Consider the following 20,284-nt stretch of genomic DNA (forward strand, 5'->3'; position numbering starts at 1 on the left):
TTAAAGTATTCTTTAATAATTGTTTAATTACAAATAACTGATTATCTTTATGTCTCTTTAGACTTGGGAATTGGTTCTCATTATCTATTCTCCAATAAATTAACATTAATGTATCCTTATTTAAGTTTATATCATCTTATTTAATTATATAAGAGATCCACTTAATTTAATTACATAAAATAAACTCACTAATAATAAATAATTAACTTGTTTTATAATATTAACCAATAAGTTTCTCATCGCAACATAAGACATGCATGTTTTCTCCTGTTGACACATTTAAGACTTAGAACTAATTAATGATAGTATGTATAGCTGATAAGGATGAATATACGATTAATTACGTGCGATGATAGATAAAAACTGTGAAAAAGAAGATGAGAAAGTAATGATTAAATTAAGTAGAAGACATAGAAAAAACACAATCGATATTATATTTGTAAAAAAGGTTGGATTAATTTCGATGTATGTAGTATATGCCTAATTTAATTTGCTTTCCGTAATGGCAACCTATTCTAACATAATTTGCACTTTCTAATTATTAATTATTAGTTGGATGGAATGGCTTCTAAGAGTTTTTTGCGTGAGGGAAATATAAAACACAGACACGCAATGCTTTCCTTTTTCAAGCATGAAATCAAATTATGTTTGACAAAAAGAAAGTATACATGAATCATCTGATCCCATTTTATTTGAGAAGTCTATTAAGAGAAGTTTAGACCAAACTGTAGCTTAGGGGTAGGACGGTTGCCATGCATTTATGCAACGATGTGATTTAAGATTCCATAAATTAATTATATGGTAGTATTATAGTAGAATTGCAGTATTTAATAACATCCATCATTATGCTAATTTCCCACTAATGAATGCAACTATTTTGTTTCCTGACACAAAAGAACTTGATCGTAAATTCAGAATATGATGGTAATTAATTATATGTCTTTCTGTAAACTGGTCATATTAATTTGATTTTTTTTATTGGCATTTTTCTCACAAAAGTTGGGCCAGAACACTGAGATCCCATGAGAATGCCACGGCCTACGGGGTAAAAGGTAACGACTCTGCCCCTCCCATGTTTTCAAATATACTATCAGAGAATGCAGAGCAGTTGAAATTTCGCATGGGTTTACATTCCATACCAATGTAAGTTTGATTCTCATTCATCAATACAATTTTTATTGATGAATAATATGTAAATATTTTTATAAGTATTTTTTGAATCTCAAAGTAATTTATCTTGATTTTAGTAAATCTTTGAAATTTAATTCACTTAAACTTCTCATGAATTTTTTTTTTTACTACACTAAAAATATCCCTCAATTGGACACTAAAGTGGATATTGTTCTTCCCCATGTCAGAGTTTTTCTATGCTCATGGTTAGGAATCAATATCCTAACAATATGCTTAAGTAGCGAAACTAACTATCAATCATGGTAAACCCTCTTTTTTCTACAAAAGAAAGAAGAAATTGGCATAATCACTTTTTTCTAAACTCAAAATATCTCCTAACAGAAAATTAAAGACTAATTTTAAAAAATATTAAGATTTATTTAAGAGGTGAACACCTCTTAATGAATGTTTCTTCGGATCAAATCACATGCTTAAAAGAAATGATTATTTGCCAACCATACAACATTAAGTTGGAATTGCTACAATCAATTTTTTTTAGATTTTTGTTGTTGTCCTAGTATATTTATACCTCTTGTTGTATTGAAGGAAAAAAAATAAAATAAAGACTTCATGAATACCTCCGAGAATGTCGTAAATCGATGAATTCATTTTTTGTTACAAAATCGATGAATTCCTTTGCAATATTGGTTTAATAAATTGTAGACTTCTGATTTTTTTAACAAAAAACTGTCATTGTTTATGGATAAAATGTAGCCTTTCTTTTTACGTAAAAAGATTTTTTTTTTAATATACAGTGATTATAAACTATTACACACAAATATTAATGGAAGAAACATTCTTTTTTCAAATTCATCGCCAAATATCAGAAGCGATATGTATACAGTATATTTATATATTGACTATTGTTGACTATCAAGTTATGGTGTATTCACCTCTTCTTCTGACTTGACTCTTTGAACAGTTTGTTTATTTGTTCTTCACATGTACAGCATCTAAATCTTCATAAACCCAATGGAAAAGTCAACAATTCAGATACAAGCCTTTGAGTAATCTTCCCCTAACCTTTGGGATGTGGACATAGACAACCCATTGATTGAAGTCACAGCAATCAGCAACCCACAAATTCAGAACATCTAACCATTAATTACATATTATCTCATCTGGCAGCAAAAAAATATTATCTCCTTTCTGCTGGAAATAATGAATGAATCTCAAAACATAAGGGCAGTTGTTCCAACTTAACCATAGTTGTCAAATTCAAGTCCGGAGTACGTAACTGTGTTGAATAATTAAAGGGAGAATTTTGTTGTCGTACATAGTAGTCTTATCCAGGTTCAAACAGGATTGTCTCCAATAGAGGATACTTGTGATTTAGATAGACAATCCTGTTCAAGTTGGGTATGATCACTATGGATGACAAAACTCTCCCTCCAATAATTTAATCAAGACTATGACACATTGTCCGCATTAACTAAGGGTTTTTTTTCTTCAATTTTTTTTATGGGTGAATAATGAATACCTCCATCCACTAAGGTTGATTGAGTGTGTTATATATAATACATTGCTTTTAACGGCCTCACAGAAATATGAGAGATTTTGCGGTTGCTTTGTCATGCTACAAAAGCAACTGTCCCTTTTTTCTCTATCTGTCATCATCTCAAGTCTCAACCTTTGCCCACTACTATTAACCTTTGTATCCACTACTACTCCACGTTCACATTTGCTTCCTCGTTTCATTTTGCTGTTATATAAATACCCTCATTAAGTTTACATGGCATCACAAACACCTACGTTACGTAACAAACACCAAAGTTACAATTGCAACCATGCTCTGCTTTAACTCTATCTAACTCCAATCTGCGTTTTCTTTTCTGATATATTCATATTTTTAATCTTGACTCTGAATTGATTAGCCATTTTTCTGTGTCCCTTTGCCTTTATAGAACTCGATTCGGGTTCTCATTTCATCCTTTTGCCTATCACTATATGTTAATGATATAGAACTTTTAGCCAAAGGTTGGGAATTCACAATGTCTTGTTCTAATTATGCTAGAAGCTGTACCTTCTTTTATCTGTTTCTTGCAGTGCTTCTTGCAAAAACTAGCTCTTGCTTCTCTGCCAAGGTACGGTTTATTTCAAATATTCTCCTTTTGAGTGTCATGAGGGAAAATTATAGAATTTAGATTGGGTGGCAATGTCAGGTGTATGTAGTGTACATGGGAAGCAAAACTGGGGAGGACCCAGATGATATTCTGAAGCACAATCATCAAATGCTTGCATCTGTTCACAGTGGAAGGTCAGAACTCAGTTAATGCAATCTTTCTTTTGGAAAACTCAGCAAGTGTTTTGCTGCTGCTTCTTTTTTCTTTTCTTTTCTTTTCTTTTCTTTTTTCATATTACTTCTTATATCTGATTTTCATTTTTCCTTGTTGGGAACATTTTTAACAGTATTGAGCAAGCCCAAGCTTCCCATGTTTATAGCTACAAACATGCTTTTAGAGGTTTTGCAGCCAAGTTGACTAATGAACAGGCTTACCAAATTTCCAGTCAGTGAAATTTCACCCCATTTCTTTTCTCTTTTTTTTTGCAAATAATAAACACAATGATTTCATTCACTCCTTAAACTTTAATATTTATAGGCTCTTGTAATTTCTTTTTTCATGTTCAAATTTGATCAGAAATGCCAGGGGTGGTATCTGTTTTTCCCAATGCTAAAAGAAAGCTTCACACCACTCATTCATGGGATTTCATAGGACTTTTGGGCAATGAATCAATGGAGATTCATGGGCACTCCACCAAAAACCAAGAAAATATAATCATTGGTTTCATTGATACGGGTGAGCAGTCTTACTCTTACACTAAGCTAAAGCCTTTACGATAGCTTTTTTGTAGCAATTTCTTCACCCATACGTACAACATGCACCTTTTCTTCAAAGTCCCGTGAAGACATTTATTATTCGGTTCAAAAGGATTTCCACTTTATTTTATTTCTCTTGTAGCAGAAAGACTGTATCTTTATCCCTCTAAAACACTGGATTTCACATGACATCATTGTGGTAGTAGTCACATTCTTGCTTATGAAAACTCCTTTAATTAAATAAACCATCATCACTAAAAAGTTAAAATTAAACCTGAATATGTTTTTAATTCATTTCATGTTTCACGACTGATACAAATTTCAATTTACGACTACTCTCCAAGAGATCAAATTAAGAATGAAAATATTACACTGAAAAAAGGGTTAGGTACTTAATAATACTGGAATTTTGTTAATAGTGAGAATCATGGTGAGTTTTATTCATAATCATTGCCACGATTCATACAGGAATTTGGCCTGAATCCTCAAGTTTTAGTGACACCGACATGCCCCCGGTGCCCCGGGGATGGAAAGGCCATTGTCAATTAGGAGAAGCATTCAATGCTTCATCATGCAACAGGTTTCTGGTTGAATCATATCCTCATTATTTTTAAGTTTGACTACATAGGCATTAGCTTCTAGCTGTGTCATATTCATTGGTTAATCATTTATGGTATAGGAAAGTGATAGGAGCAAGATACTACATCAGTGGACATGAAGCAGAAGAAGAGTCAGACAGAGAAGTCTCTTTCATATCTGCCAGAGATAGCTCAGGTCATGGTAGCCACACAGCTTCCACGGCCGCAGGACGCTACGTGGCAAACATGAATTACAAGGGTCTAGCAGCTGGAGGAGCAAGGGGAGGTGCACCAAAGGCTAGAATTGCGGTGTACAAAGTATGCTGGGACTCAGGTTGCTATGATGTGGACTTGTTAGCTGCATTTGATGATGCCATAAGAGATGGTGTTCACATTATATCTTTGTCTCTTGGTCCTGAATCTCCCCAAGGTGACTATTTCAGTGATGCCGTATCTGTGGCATCATTCCATGCTGCTAAACATAGAGTGCTGGTGGTAGCATCAGTTGGAAATCAAGGAAATCCTGGTTCTGCGACGAACGTTGCACCGTGGATTATCACAGTTGCTGCTAGCTCAATAGATAGGAACTTCACCTCTGATATCACACTAGGGAATGGTGTTAACATCACGGTAAAGCTTTATCACTTTGTGTTGGTATATTTTTTGTACACTTGGGTAGACACTATTTAATTCTCTATAATGAAACAGGGTGAGAGTCTCAGCCTCTTAGGAATGGATGCATCTAGAAGATTGATTGATGCATCTGAAGCCTTTTCTGGATATTTCACTCCTTATCAATCCAGGTGAAGCACAAGGTACTTAAAAGTAAGAACAGCCTAAAAATCAATGTAAAGGGATGGGTTTTAAGTTAAATGTTGTCCTCTTTTCTACATTTCTGCAGTTACTGTGTGGATAGTTCCCTGAATAAGACCAAGGCCAAAGGGAAGGTTCTTGTGTGTCGACATGCAGAGTATTCAGGGGAGTCAAAGTTGGAAAAGAGTAAGATAGTGAAGAAGGCAGGTGGTGTTGGGATGATACTCATTGATGAAGCAAATCAAGGTGTTTCCACCCCATTTGTGATACCTTCAGCTGTTGTTGGAACAAAAACAGGAGAACGAATTCTATCCTATATCAATAGCACACGGTTAGTTTTTATGTATTTGATAGAATAGACATTTTTGTTAAGTTCGTCTGCTATGCTGTCATTCTCTCTAACTCAACATCATATTATGCTGAACAGTATGCCTATGTCAAGGATTTCCAAAGCCAAGACAGTGCTAGGAGTCCAGCCGGCACCCCGTGTAGCAGCATTTTCTTCGAAAGGACCCAATGCATTAACCCCAGAAATTTTGAAGGTAATATTTGTTTGAATACACTTCTCCACAAGCACATATAGGAGAAAATAAATAGGGAAGCAAAATGAATCAAACTTTTTCTACAAGTTAAAATCAAGTTATGTACTTCAGCTTTTAGAAAAGTTAAATCGGAGAGCTTTTAAAAAATCTAAGGCGTGTATGTTGATTGACTTGAACGAAGTTTGATTCATTTTACTTTCTTTTCTCATTCTTCAAGTATTTGTTGAAAGTCTGCCCAAACTGCACTATTGTGGTATATCCGTCACTGAGTTCATAAAATGCCTTTATATTTTAACTTAATCCTGAACGATTTCTGGCTGTACTGTAGCCTGATGTTACAGCTCCCGGATTAAACATCCTTGCAGCATGGTCTCCAGCCTCAGCTGGAATGAAGTTCAATATTATATCAGGAACTTCTATGTCTTGTCCTCACATAACTGGAATTGCAACCTTGGTCAAAGCTGTGCATCCTTCATGGTCTCCGTCTGCTATCAAATCTGCCATCATGACAACTGGTATTACATGAGTGTTTGGTTTCACATCTTGCTCTGAATGTATTACATGAGAAATTAATAACTATAGCTTCTACATCCAAACATGATTTCTTATTTTTTGACAAATTTCCAAACATGTTTTACATATATATAGAGGCATATATTACCCAATGCAGTTTGTCTGAGATTCTTCTTAACAAACATTAAATTTTATGTCACTTATTGCCTAAATATAGATACTGAGCACCACCACAAAAAAAACTAATAGTAAATTCAATGTGCAGCAACAATTTTGGATAAGCACCACCAACCCATTAGAGCGGATCCTGATAGAAGACGGGCTAATGCTTTTGATTATGGATCAGGGTTTGTGAACCCTTCAAGAGTTCTGGATCCTGGTCTCGTCTACGATTCACATCCAGAAGATTTTGTTGCATTCTTATGTTCACTTGGTTATGACGAGAGGTCACTCCACCTTGTCACAGGAGACAACAGCACATGTGATAGGGCATTCAAAACACCATCTGACCTCAACTATCCATCTATTGCAGTGCCAAATCTTGAAGACAACTTTTCAGTAACTCGAGTTGTGACTAATGTCGGAAAAGCAAGAAGTATATATAAAGCTGTAGTGGTGTCTCCTGCTGGAGTTAATGTTACTGTTGTGCCAAATCGGTTAGTTTTCACAAGAATAGGAGAGAAGATCAAGTTCACTGTGAATTTCAAAGTTGTTGCTCCCTCAAAGGATTATGCATTTGGGTTCTTGTCATGGAAGAATGGAAGAACACAGGTCACGAGTCCTTTAGTGATCAAGGTTGCACCAGCAAGTCATGGGTTGGTGAGATAGCAATGCTTGTAATTATGTATATAGCTTAGGAGATGTGAGATCCCTGTAGTCACTAAGACTAGAACAACCCTGTCTTAGTTCAAATCCGAATGCACATCAACTTCCAAACTTACGTTTTAGTTATATGCTTGAGACACCCGGGGATATCAAACACAGAATTGAATAAATGATATCTTGATGCCCTGAACAGGCTGAACGCATTCATAGATTCATTATCACTATTTGTCAGTTATCACTTATCATTACAGAATTTTCTTATGTAGGTTAGTCAGCACTTGCCATGCATAAGTTTAGTGTTGTCTTTTTCCACAGAAATAGGATGTTAAGAAAGTATGGTCATCGTGTTAATATTTTACTTCTTTACAAAAAGAAATGCAAGTGAACCATTAAATAGTTAATACTTATTTGAAATGAAATATTGAAAAGGCAAATTCATTCTACTCACTGAAACGCTAGTTTAATTGTGGTATTATTAACATGATAACATCTCTCATTTCTCTGAACAATATTTAAAAAGAAAAGGAATCCCTCATTTTCTTGATCTTTTTCAATATATTAATTAACGCAAGTCAGACCCTTACTTTTGAAGGAACTTTTTCAAATGAATATTTTATAATTAAATGATGTTAAACGATCTTCGCATATTCATTATTGATAGCATAAACTCTTTTGAGTAGTTTGGCGGCCCATATTTTCTTCCATGCATCAGTAAGATACTTTGAATGCATGCTGTGAAATGGAGTTGCCTTATTTTCCAAGTTAATGAAGTTACCTTCACCAACAAGCAAAAAGGAAACTAGGCAGTAAAAGGGTAAACTCAATCCCCAGTTCCGTTGTTATGCAATCTCTTGCGACTTGCATAATCTATCATGCAATGACACAATAAGCATTCAGTTAGATTTGAACGGGCAACCCTACACTACTTGGTCAAGAAACTACAAAGCTAATCATGCTCAGTCGTGTTTCGGAATCATTAGCATGAAATGCATGCACTTTGTTACCGTTCATTCGCAACTAAACTCTCAGCTACTTCACACAAGCACGGCAAAACCATCCCTGATTACTTGTTAGAAATCATATTTTATCTCCTCTTCACTGGTGTATACTTCAATTCATTAGCTTCAGAATATTCAAATGGTAAAATTCTGTACATATCAGAAACGAAAACATGCCCTTGACAGTAAACTTGGATGTCTACTTGAACCAGAAGTTCATTGCCCAATGACAGAATCTTGCTGCCGTATAAAACAATACAATGCACATCACAATTCATAGGAAACTATAACATAGTGAACAAGAAATATGAACATTTACCATGATTAAAGACATAATTATTAAAGTATTCTGCCTAAAACCTAAACAACGATGGAATTTCAACTTAATATCTCTACAAATGATTTTTATCATCCAATTTCTAGAGCTAGACAAAAGGAGCCAACACTGACACTTCTATTTTAGACATTATATAGTACATATAGGTGTCATGATCAGGAGATGAAATGACATACAGAGTGTTAGCATAGTTGCAAACACTATGAGTGCTTCTCCGCTGGATTAACAAGGCCTTCCATTACAACAAGCTGATCCAACAGTGCAATCTTTTCATCTTCAAGGGTTTTTACCTCATCTTCGACCTCTCTAACCTCTTTCCCTAATGCAAAGCTCTCATCCTCCAGCAGCATATACTTCCTCCTCAATGCGCGGTACTCATTTCCAGCAGCAGAGGAGTCAGGCAACGAATCTGAATTGGAACCTTCTTGTTTCTGAAAAGGTGGTGAGACTTCAGTCATCAAGTGTCTCTTGGAACCCTTCTGTCCTGATTTTAAAGACAGAGATGCCTGTCCATCTTCCTTGACACCATTCGCTTGCAAAAGAAATAAAGATGCCTTCTGGGTTGAGTTTTTCTTCTTCCTTGGTTTATTATTCAAGATCTCCTCTGACAAAGGAATCCTTGGATCTTGCATTGCCAACCAACAATAACTGCAGAATAAGAAGGAAAACAAAAAAGATATCAACACATACATCTTGAAGGCTGTTGAAGTGAACAACTATATACAAGTAGTGAAGTTGAAACTAGGTTATGAACATCAAAAAATATATATAACAGCATTGCATGACCCATATGACCTCAGAAAGATTTTTAAAGTAAATTTAATCCACCGTGAATGTAAATACTAAAAAATCCAATTACACATCAATGCAAAAACTTTCACTTCTAATAAAACTTATTCATTCGCTTTTTCAAATGGTTGCCTCAATTAAACTTCTATGTGTTAGCATAATTATTAGTTGGAATGAAACAAACAACAAACACATGTTCATCACTTGTTCCTCCATGACCTAGTTTGTTTGCAAATTATATAACGCATAAAAAGAGTAAACCATCAATTTAGTCCCCAAAGTATTACCCTCTCTCCTATAGAGTCTTTAAAGTAATGAAAATACACAAGTAGTCCCTAAAGTATAGAAAATTCATCAGTATAGTCTCTACGTTGATATAATTTTGCTAACATTGAGGACTAATTTGAAAGATTGTTCGATACCCCTGAAGGACTATGTAGTATGATTTGTAATACTTTAAGGATTACATGAATCATAAGGTTGGCTTGTGAGAAGAAAGGAGGCTCTCCCACTAACAAATTAATAACTAACATTTGCCGATATATATATATATATATATATAAACACTTTAAGAACTACTTGTATAATTTCCTTACTTTAAGGACTACTTAGGAGAGGGGTAATACTTTAGCGACCGATTTGATGGTTTATTCGCACAAAAAAAACATTCTGAGATTCCTCGCCCCCATCCAATCTCGAGGATATAGACGATCTTCTGAAAGCTACAAATACTCATTTTGAAGAAACAAAGAGACAAATCGATCAAGACAAAATCAAAATGCCTTCTCTCAGAATGCAAATTTGAAACCCTCAAATCCAGTAGAGACTAGAAGAACAAAAAAAAAAAATTGAATTGAAATTCAGAGGAAGTAGGGTTGAATATGGACGAAGGAGGGGAACAGAAGGGCAAACCTTGAGAAGGGAATTGAGCAAGTGTGATCTTCTATCTACAATTTCGGAACGTGAAGATGGAGGAGATAATGGAAACCAGATCTTCCAAGTTCAGAGACAGAGGAAATTAGGGTTCATCTTTTCTTTTTGAATAAATTAGGGCTCATCTGTAGACGAAGAAAATTGGTGGTAAACTTGTTTGCATTCGGTTCCCGGTAATTATTTGTTCGTGCATCCATATTCATGGGCTTCCATGCATTTCAGAATTTTTTTATTTGATTTTTTGTAAAATTCTTTTAGAATAAATCTATTTTTATATAAAATTAAGTAAAATCAACAAAACATTCAAGTACTAAAAAAAAAAAAGAAGGAAGGAACAAAAATCCAAGGTAAGGATTAAAACGTTTAAAGAGTGCAAAATAAGTACTAAAAAATTTTAGACTTGATTTAGAATCTACTACAAAAATTTTGGTAGATTAGCAAATTATAACTTCCAGAACAGCCTCAGGAAAAAAATAACTATAAATATATTAGTTAAAAAAGGTATAGTCTCGAAATATGTTTTTGAGAAGGTAAGATATCAAGTTATATTATATAGTATAAATAATAGATTTAAAAAAAATTCTCCTATTTTTTAAATATGTAATTTTGATTTATTTATTTTAAAATAAAGAAATTTATTCCTTTTATTTTTTAAATTTCATAATTTTAATTATCTTATTTTAAAATAAAAACAATTAGTCGTCAATCCTCAAAAATAATTAATATTTTTTATCTATAAAAATTAAAGATAATATCAAAATATTTATAATTTATCTACTCTTGTGCTTAACTAATTAAATTAGATTTTTTTAATAAAATAATTAGTATCTGATTATCATTTGAGTGATATCCTTGGTGAAAACAAAAAAAAACTAATATTAATTATGACATTATTTCATAATTTTAATAAATAACTTTATTTTGAATGAAAGTGAAATTAAATAATTTTTATTTCAATCCCAAAAGTCTACTTGATCACATTCTAGTTGAAGGGGTTGATGACGAGATTGTTAGTTCCACAAACAAATAAAAGCGAAAGTAGTAAAAAAACACTATAATGTCGAAGTTAATTTTTGTTAACGAATAGTCAATAGAGTAATAACATTTGAGATTTAAAAAAAACCTTCAAATTCTATGAATAGGTCTGTTTGGTACCGGAGGAAATCTCTTCTTTATAAGGCTTAAATTTGAGTAAGTCACAACCTTGACACAAGAGCACACCCTTAAAGTAAATTTATCATAACATGGTCCTTTAAACATTCCATATTTTAAAACATGTTGATATGAAAGTGTGAATTATTAACTTATATTCTTTGAATTGGAGTGTATGAAGTACCATCAAATGTAAGTTAGGGGCGAAACCAGGGAAAGTATATTTTTTTTCTTCAAAATTATTAAATAGAAATAAAATTTAACTAATATTCAAGAAGGACTAAGCCGTAGGAATTGAAAATTATGAATTGTGATGACTTTTTCTTTTTGAAATCGTAAAAACTTTATGACTTCAATTTTTATTTTTCTTGTTTAACACGATTTTAAAGTTATAACAGAGTTTATTTTCCACTAAAGTCATAAAATACTTTGTGACTTTGATTTTTTTTTTAATATAACTTTAAAGTTTTGAGAGTATTTTTTTTAGACTTTATTTTTTTAAAGTCATGAACTATTTATGACTTTAAAGTCATAAATAAATTTTTATTTTAATTATTTAACAAATTAATTATGTTTTCTTTTTTAATGCTATTTAATATTTTTTATATTATGTTATTTAACATTTTCTATATTTTTGTATATTATTGTATTTAATATATTTTTTATATTTAATATTTTTATATTTTTACTAATGTTAAGGATTATTATTTGTATTGTAAATTAAAATAATAATTAAAAGACTTAAATTTAAATAAAAATATTCAAATGTACTTTGTTTAACAAAAATATCAAAATCTTTTGTTACTAATATTAACAAGTAATATAATTTATAATTTATCAAATAATAGTAATTTAAAAAAATAATTTATACCATTATTATTAAGTAAATTAATAATTTTGTATAGTAGTATTAATTAATTTTATTTTATAAACTATTTTAATATTAACAATATAAAATAATTCAGTAATAAAATAATTTGTTAAGATAAAAATAACATAATACATTAATATAAAATAAAAATATAAATTAAATACAAACATAAAATTAAAAAGTATAAACAATGCTAGTGGTCAACTTGTTTGTGTGAATATTTAAATTTTTTTATTTTATTTTTAGTCTTTTGTATTATTTTTTTAACTTATAAAACAAATAATAATCTTTAACATTAAGACAAAAATATAAAAATATATTAAATAAAAAATATACAAAAATATTAAATAAAAAATATAAAAAAATATTAAATAAAGCTAAAAAAGAAAACATACATTAATTCATTAAATACTTAAAATAAAAAACTGTTTATGACTTTAAAAAAATACTCCCACGACTTTAAAGTCATATTCAAAAAATAAATAAATAAATTAAAGTCATAAAATATTTTATGACTTCAATGAAAGAAGGAAAAAAAACTCCCTCAAAACTTTAAAGTTGTGTTAAAAAAAAAAAAATCAAAGTCGTAAAGCATTTTACGAATTTAATGAAAAAAAAGAAAAAAAATCATAACAAAGTTTATGACATTCAAAAATCATAAAATAAACTATGACTTATTCCCCAGTATTAATTTAAATTTTACTTCATTTGTTAATTTTGAAAAAAAAAAATCTTCTTTTCATCATTACCCCAATTAAGTTAGGTAATTTAGTAACCCTTTGATTTGTCCTTTAATTATGAAAGATTTGGATGATAAAGTCAAACTGAGTTGAATTTTGCTAGAATAGATCTAGCCAAATAACCCACGACTTTATCATACACAAATCAATTAATATTATTTATTCATATGATCAAAGTAAAAGAATCTCTCAAAATCATTGTTGGAGATCAGTTATGATAAATGGGTGATGGTGGTGGTGCTTATATGTAAACAATATTAGAGAGAGGGAAATGTATTTTAGTATATCTAGGAATTAGGTGAGAAAGATTCAAGAATGTTCGCCTATCCCTAAAACTTGCATGCTTGTCTCTGTTGGTGTTAAATGGTGTTTCAATGTAGAAAAGAGTGGTTCCTAAAAATGCAATGTAGACGGTGTTTCAATGTAGAAAAAGTTTTCCCCTCACTGTACCTTGGTCAACAACTTATAATTAACATGTTGCCCCTGAAGTCCTCAACTTGTGACTAACTCTTCTAACCTCAACTAATAAGTCTCATTCAAGTTATAGTGTCTAATCTTATTGGATCTAATAAGACCTAAAATTGTTTGAAACACTTCTAAAATTATTTACACTACTAGAAATTCTTCATGTATGTTTGTTTATGCATTATATATTAATATACATGCGTCTAGATTAAGGCTACCAAGAGTAACTTTTACGTTTTTTTTGTAAATTTGATTTGAATTTGAGATGGTTAACTACAAATTCAAACACACCATCAATGCATGATTTTCATTCACTTTCTCTCATTGGCATCCTTAGTCAAATTATAACCCTTGATTCCTAGAATTTTTCCCTCGACAATAATATCAACTTTGATTCTTAGTTACATTGTATCCTTTGGATGAGAAGAAATGGGTTTTTTTTTATAAATAACTATTTATTTTATATTTTTGTTTGGTTAAAAAAAAGTGAAAAAATATTTTTTTAAAAATTATTTATTTTTCTTCCATTCATATTTTAAAATTTTCTTTCCTCTCTCACTTCTTCACCATAGCAAACATATTTTGTTACACCGATGTTTTCAATGTTATTCACTATGATATTGGAGGCTCTTTAACCATTTGTTACGATAACAATCTATAATAAAATACACTTTAAAAATTAATAATATGATTTTTCTTTAGAAACTCTAATGATTTAAAATACTTCAAATATTATAAATAATACTGAATCTTTACAAAGTAAAAACATTCTCAAATATGGACTTCTAAAACAAATATTAAAAGAAAATTAAGTCTTCAAGTCTCCTTAGTTTCAACAATCTCTTTCTCGTTCTCTGACAACAATATTTTTAGTGAGATAATAATTTCATTGAATAAAACAAGTTCTATAAGGTTTCATAAAGTGTTGTTCTTGGTCAGCATGATAATTTGGAAAATTCAATGATGGTACCCGCATTCTTCTAAAGTAACACTAGTGATAAATATTTTAAAATAATAATTTTTTTAATAGATATTATAGTATTATCACACATACCTTTCACAAACAACAATTAACCATTGATAATATCATAATAAATGTACACATCACTAAATCAATCAATTTCTATGACATCCAAGTGTAGTGTGGAAATATACACATTTCTCGAATAAGTTGTCTCAATCTCAATAATGTGAAACACTAGTTTAATCTCATGTGACGATATACTTATTTCTCGAAGAAGTCACCTCATTCTAAATAATGTGGAGCACCAGTTGAATCTCATAGGAAGGTATATTCTTTCATCGAAAAAATTAACTCAATCTCAATCAATAATGTGGAGATATACTCCTTCCTTAAAGAAGTTATCTTAATCTCTTGTAATCCGGAACATCAAGTCAATCTCATACTATTAAACAATTATATGTAAAAAAACATGATATCAAACATATTCCAATTAATTAAATCAACCAAAAACTTGTCACAATTCAATCGATTATAAACACATATCACACAATCATGGTCCATCTCAAATACTTAGAATATTCCAAATTTTTTATGCAAAAATAATCTTTAAAGAATATACGATGCTTAAAGGGAAAAAAATATTTTACTCACCTCTTAAAGACCTTCTTAAATCTCTAGATTAGATGTTTCCATAACATATCCTATAATTAGAGGACACTCCCTTCTTATGCGTTCTCGTTTTTTTTATTGTTTTTATCTCACTTTCTTTTTCTTTATTTATATGTCGCTCTCATTGATTTTTCTTAATTCTTTTAATCTCTTTTTATACTAATTTCTAACAATTTAAATATCTATTATTAATCGTATCTTATCTTATCTTATTTTATTTATCTTAATTATAAATATAAGATAAAAAGTAACATATTTAAAAATAGAAGATAAAATAAATATCTTTTTCTTATGTTATCTTATCTCTATATATATATATATATATTGGGATGTTACCAACTTGGCCTTGTAATTAAAAAAACCACTTGATCTCTACCTTCGACTTGATCAACAAGCCTATCGCCATCTTCAAGTTGAAGCTTGCAAGTCTCATGCAAGAACATTCTTCCACACGGGTATTAATAACTCCAACTATACATTATGATGATCGCTAATGTTACTCTCGTGATTATTAGCGGGACTAGATCATTTTCTTGACGACAATGAGAACTCAATCTTCTATGAATAAAAGATGGAATAAGACGTGATATCGAGGATTGAAAACAACTATATATTTAGTAAATAAATTATTTCTTAAGAACTATATAACACAAGTAATAGCAAAAATATTCCTTGCGCTGGTATTCCTCAGCATCTCCCCACCGCTATATAAGGTATTATAATTTTTAAGCTTATTGTTTTTTGACACGAAACCATCGACTTCAGCAAAGTTCATAATATTACGAACAAAAATATGATATATTTTTTCATTAAATTATGGAAAACGATATTTTTATTTTAAATAATAAAAAATAGAGATAATGGAAGGTTTTACCCACTCTAATTGATAGGAAGAAAAATGATTTTTTTTTAGTATTTTTTTATATTATCAAACTTAGGTGTGTAAAAAGAGAACCAAACATAAAAAATAAATAAATAAGCAGGTCTATCAAAAGGTTTTATTGTAACTAAAGTTTAATTTTTATATATTATGAGTATAAAAAACATATATTGTGAATCAATTAAAAATATTATTTTTATCATTTTAAAAATAATTATGGTTAAAATTAATAAACTTACATTATAAGACAATTTATAATTTAATAATAATATAAAAAAATATTAATTTATCTTGTAGCTATATTATATCATACAATGATATCCAACTACAATAAAAAATTACAAGACTTTGTAATAATTTTCCATCACCTTGTCATGTCGCGTAAAATAATCTATTTCTGGCTAGATTGAACACCTCGTGTGAACGAGAATTATGAATTATAAGGAGTTGACGGGGACAAAAAGGATACACCATCTCCATCCAACTTTTCTCTTTTTTTTTGTTTTTATACATTTTAATTATATTATACATAATTTATTCTTACTTTTTACAATACAAGTAACTTTTATCTTCAATAACTTTTTTTACTAATTAAATAAGTCTCACAAATAATTTTATATCTTTATCAATATTAATTACTATTTTATTATTATTATTACCTTGTTAATAAATATTCTTAAGACATTAGTTAATGAATTAAAAAATAATTTGTTTTATTAAAAATAATGTGAGAGTGCATTTTAAAATCATAGGAGAACATATCTTTTTATAGGAGACATGTTGCAAGGTGTCTAACAAATTCTTTGAATTAAAAAATAATTTCTTTTATTAGAAATAATGTGAGAGTGCATTTTAAAATCATAGGAGAACATATTTTTTTTTATTGGAGATATGTTGCAAGGTGTCTAACAAGTTCTTTGAATATGTCTTGCTAAATCGATCCCTAATCTCCATTAAAGTATATTGATCAACTAATCTAATAAGAATTTTCACAAGATTTACATATGTTTCATGTTTCCCTTGATGGGATAAGGTGGCACTGGCACGGGTGCTTGCCTTCATTTCCTGCCATGTAGTGAGACAACCTACGAATGTCCTTGCAAGGGACATCCAAACGGGTAAGTATTTCACAACATACTATTGTTGACTCATTGTCTGTGCCAAAAATAAACACAAGATCAAACGTCATATTTGAAGCCAATTTCATAGAGAAGTTTTGTTCATGAAAAGTATGAAACGCTCGAAAATTATTGAATGAAAAATGAGGGGGGGGGGGGGGGGGGGAAGTCAAATTTTAGAGAATATTTGCATGGGAAGTTAACGAGGGCGAGAATGCATGGGGATATAATACGAAAAAAAGAGATACATTTTAAGATTTGCAAGAAGAGAAAGAAGAATAATGATAAGGAAGACACTCACAATAGGCTTTTTTTAAAGGGCGTGGGTGCATAGAAAGGAGGAATGAGAATGAAGGGGGCAAATTTAACACGACCATTGAAGTATCTATTTTATCTTTTATTTATTTTAATCGTATCTATTTTATCTATACAATATCGTGTTTAATTATAGTAGTCTAGTTAGGCCTTTGCCTTAGACTCATTAATAAAAATGTGTGTATGTGTGTGTATGTGTGCATGCATATGTGTGTGATCTTATGATTTAAGCTATAAATAGTAGTTTTAACGCTCCCCTCATTTCATTTCATTCTTATTGTGCTAATACTTTGCTCTTATGTCCTTCTTCATTATTGATTATTGGTTCATTCATTTTGTTTTCATTCTCCATTCATTTTCGTTATTCCATCATTCACCTTTCATCAAATAAAAAGCAAAGTGAGCGATGATGATGACAGTAGTAAACCAAAAGTCTCGTTTCATGCGACAAACATCAAGAGCCACAATATACAAAGGTGGCCCCTTCGTTGCTGCCTCCTAAGGAGAGTGATGGCCTGTACTCCTAAACCTAAAGGCGATCCCTCTGTTGCTGCCTCCATCGCCGCCGCCTTCTTCAAACTTGTCATTGTCATCGAAGTCAGTTATGAGGATGATAGCTTTCGCGAATCATTCACCAACACCGACATCCACCGCCTTGCCTCCAAGAGGTTCATAGTCAAATACGACAACCTCATGGCAGACGAGAAAATCATGAAGAAGTTGAGAGAAGTCATTGGTCTCCACCACCTCTGCCTTTTCCCCCAACGAAGACTAATTGTGAATTCAAATTTGGCAACTAGTTCCACAACAACGGCTGGTGGGAGGGCCACGTAACCTATGAATTGGAGAATGAAAGATTTGCGATGTATTTCACAGTGCCCAAGGAGCAATTGGTCTTTTCCAAGGAACAACTCATGCTCTACCGCGAGTGGTTAAATCATGATTGGGTCCCACCACTATACGGCTAAATTGCATATATGTTAATTTTTTGTATAATTTTCAATGTGAAACCATCAATGAGATTGCATCAATTAAATTTTAGATGTCATCCAACTCATGCATGCCTCTCTCTCTCTCTCTCTCTCTCTCTCTCTCTCTCTCTCTCTCTCTCTCTCTATATATATATATATATATATATATATATATATATGCACATGCGTGTATGCATGTGCATATGGGTGTCTTATAGCGTAAGCTATAAATATATAGTTGTCTTGGCTCTCACTCCATTCATTGATTCTTATTGTGTTAATACTTCATTTTTTTGTCCTTCTTCATTATTGATTATTGGTTCACTCGTTTTGTTTTCACTCTCCATTCTTCCATCATTCATCGTTCATCAAATAAAACGCAGAGTGAGCGATAATGATGACCACGGTTATCAAATTCTCGAGTTAACTCGCTAATTCTTGAGAGTTTACGAGTCCACTTACCCTCTGCGAGTTGACTCGTGTGCACACTCTCTTTTTAGTAGACTTTATAAACTCTAAGTAAACTCGGTAGACTCTCGAGTTTACCACCGAGTCAACGAGTCAGCAAGTTAAAAAAATTCCTGAATAAAAAAATTCTCACATTTAATAAAATTAAACTTTTGTTCTCTAATAACATCAAACCCTCAATGAGAATGATCTACTACTACTTTAACATTTGCAAGTTATTATCTAATAGTGATGCATTACTAGACTTGGTTATTTAAGTATTGTGAAATTTATGATTTACTATTTTACTTTACTATATTGTTTAAATGTTTAATTGGTATGCTACTTATAAACATTTTGTTATTATTTTTATTTAAAGTGGATTCTTACGAGTTTATGAGTTAAGTTTACGAGTCGAGTTTATGGAACTCTCACGAGTTTAATAAATTAAACTCATGAATTTGATAACTTTAAGTCAAAAATATTGTTTCATGTGGCATACATAAAAAAAACCACAATACGAGTACAACATCTCGGCCAACAAGGTCAACTTGCCTTTCGATCATGTTTGGCTTAAGTGGAGTGACCATGAGCAGAGGTTTATTCACCCACGGACTCATGTGAAGCTTCAAATTATCTTCACTATTTCATACTTAATTTTTTTCTTTTTTTCCCTTTTATTTTTATTATTTTATAAAGACTTGAAGTGAATTGAAAAAATAAATAACATGTGACTTGTATCAAGTTTTCTTTTTTTGAAAAAGACTTATATCAAGTTGTTACAATAAAAAATATTAACAAGTAATTGTGTCTTTATTTATAGGTTCTATTGTTCAACATTTTCTCTTATTTAATTTTTATTTTTATTTATAATTTATATCAAATATATTACCTATTTTATCAATGGAGAGGGAAATATTATAATTACATAATTATAAATTATTGCTAAATTATTTTTACACTCACAAGGTTAGTTGATTAATATAAAATAATAAATTACAATGATCGTTCTTATGATTTATTTTTATTACACTGGACATCCTTATTTTTTTAATCCTCCAAGATATATATCATAATTGTTGATTTTTCGTTTCACTGACCACCCTTTAATGTTTTTTTAGTTAATTACAATGATTATTTCTATGTTTTGCTTTTATTATACTAGTCACCTTTTTCTTTTTTGACATTACTTTTAATCTCATTTGTTAACTTAATGAAACTTTTGCTAGTAAATTTAATAAAAGAAGGAAAAAAAGACATTTATTTATGAAAGAAAAACAAAGGCAAAATAAAATGATTTTTAAATAGTGACATGAAGAATTTTGTTGGTACACATTTGAATACTTAATTACATGTAATTTTTTGGGTTTATTTAA

At 30.7% G+C, this 20,284-nt stretch overlaps 2 protein-coding genes across 3 annotated transcripts; one reads left to right on the plus strand and one right to left on the minus strand.

Moving 5' to 3' along the window:
* The first annotated feature begins 2,717 nt into the window (after positions 1 to 2,717).
* On the plus strand, positions 2,718 to 7,614 carry LOC114374656 (subtilisin-like protease SBT5.3). The gene is made up of 11 exons (XM_028332323.1): positions 2,718 to 3,254; positions 3,333 to 3,427; positions 3,580 to 3,677; positions 3,810 to 3,968; positions 4,457 to 4,568; positions 4,668 to 5,196; positions 5,275 to 5,369; positions 5,468 to 5,710; positions 5,807 to 5,921; positions 6,250 to 6,436; positions 6,700 to 7,614. Exons 1-11 carry the CDS (start codon positions 3,162 to 3,164, stop codon positions 7,260 to 7,262), a joined length of 2,289 nt encoding a protein of 762 aa, XP_028188124.1. The 5' UTR covers positions 2,718 to 3,161; the 3' UTR covers positions 7,263 to 7,614.
* An 822-nt stretch (positions 7,615 to 8,436) lies between these two features.
* LOC114374302 lies at positions 8,437 to 10,491 on the minus strand. 2 transcript variants are annotated; one of them, XM_028331933.1, is made up of 3 exons: positions 10,296 to 10,491; positions 9,980 to 10,105; positions 8,437 to 9,242 (listed from the first exon to the last, which is right to left on the minus strand). In XM_028331933.1, the coding sequence occupies exon 3, from the start codon at positions 9,224 to 9,226 to the stop codon at positions 8,795 to 8,797; it is 432 nt and encodes a 143-aa protein (XP_028187734.1). In that variant the 5' UTR covers positions 9,227 to 9,242; positions 9,980 to 10,105; positions 10,296 to 10,491; the 3' UTR covers positions 8,437 to 8,794. The 2 variants fall into 2 exon arrangements, with proteins under 2 accessions (XP_028187734.1, XP_028187733.1); XM_028331932.1 differs by lacking the exon at positions 9,980 to 10,105 and having other exon boundaries at positions 10,296 to 10,489.
* Positions 10,492 to 20,284: the final 9,793 nt, after the last annotated feature.

This window comes from Glycine soja, chromosome 11, assembly GCF_004193775.1.
Source record: "Glycine soja cultivar W05 chromosome 11, ASM419377v2, whole genome shotgun sequence".
NCBI lineage: Eukaryota > Viridiplantae > Streptophyta > Magnoliopsida > Fabales > Fabaceae > Glycine > Glycine soja.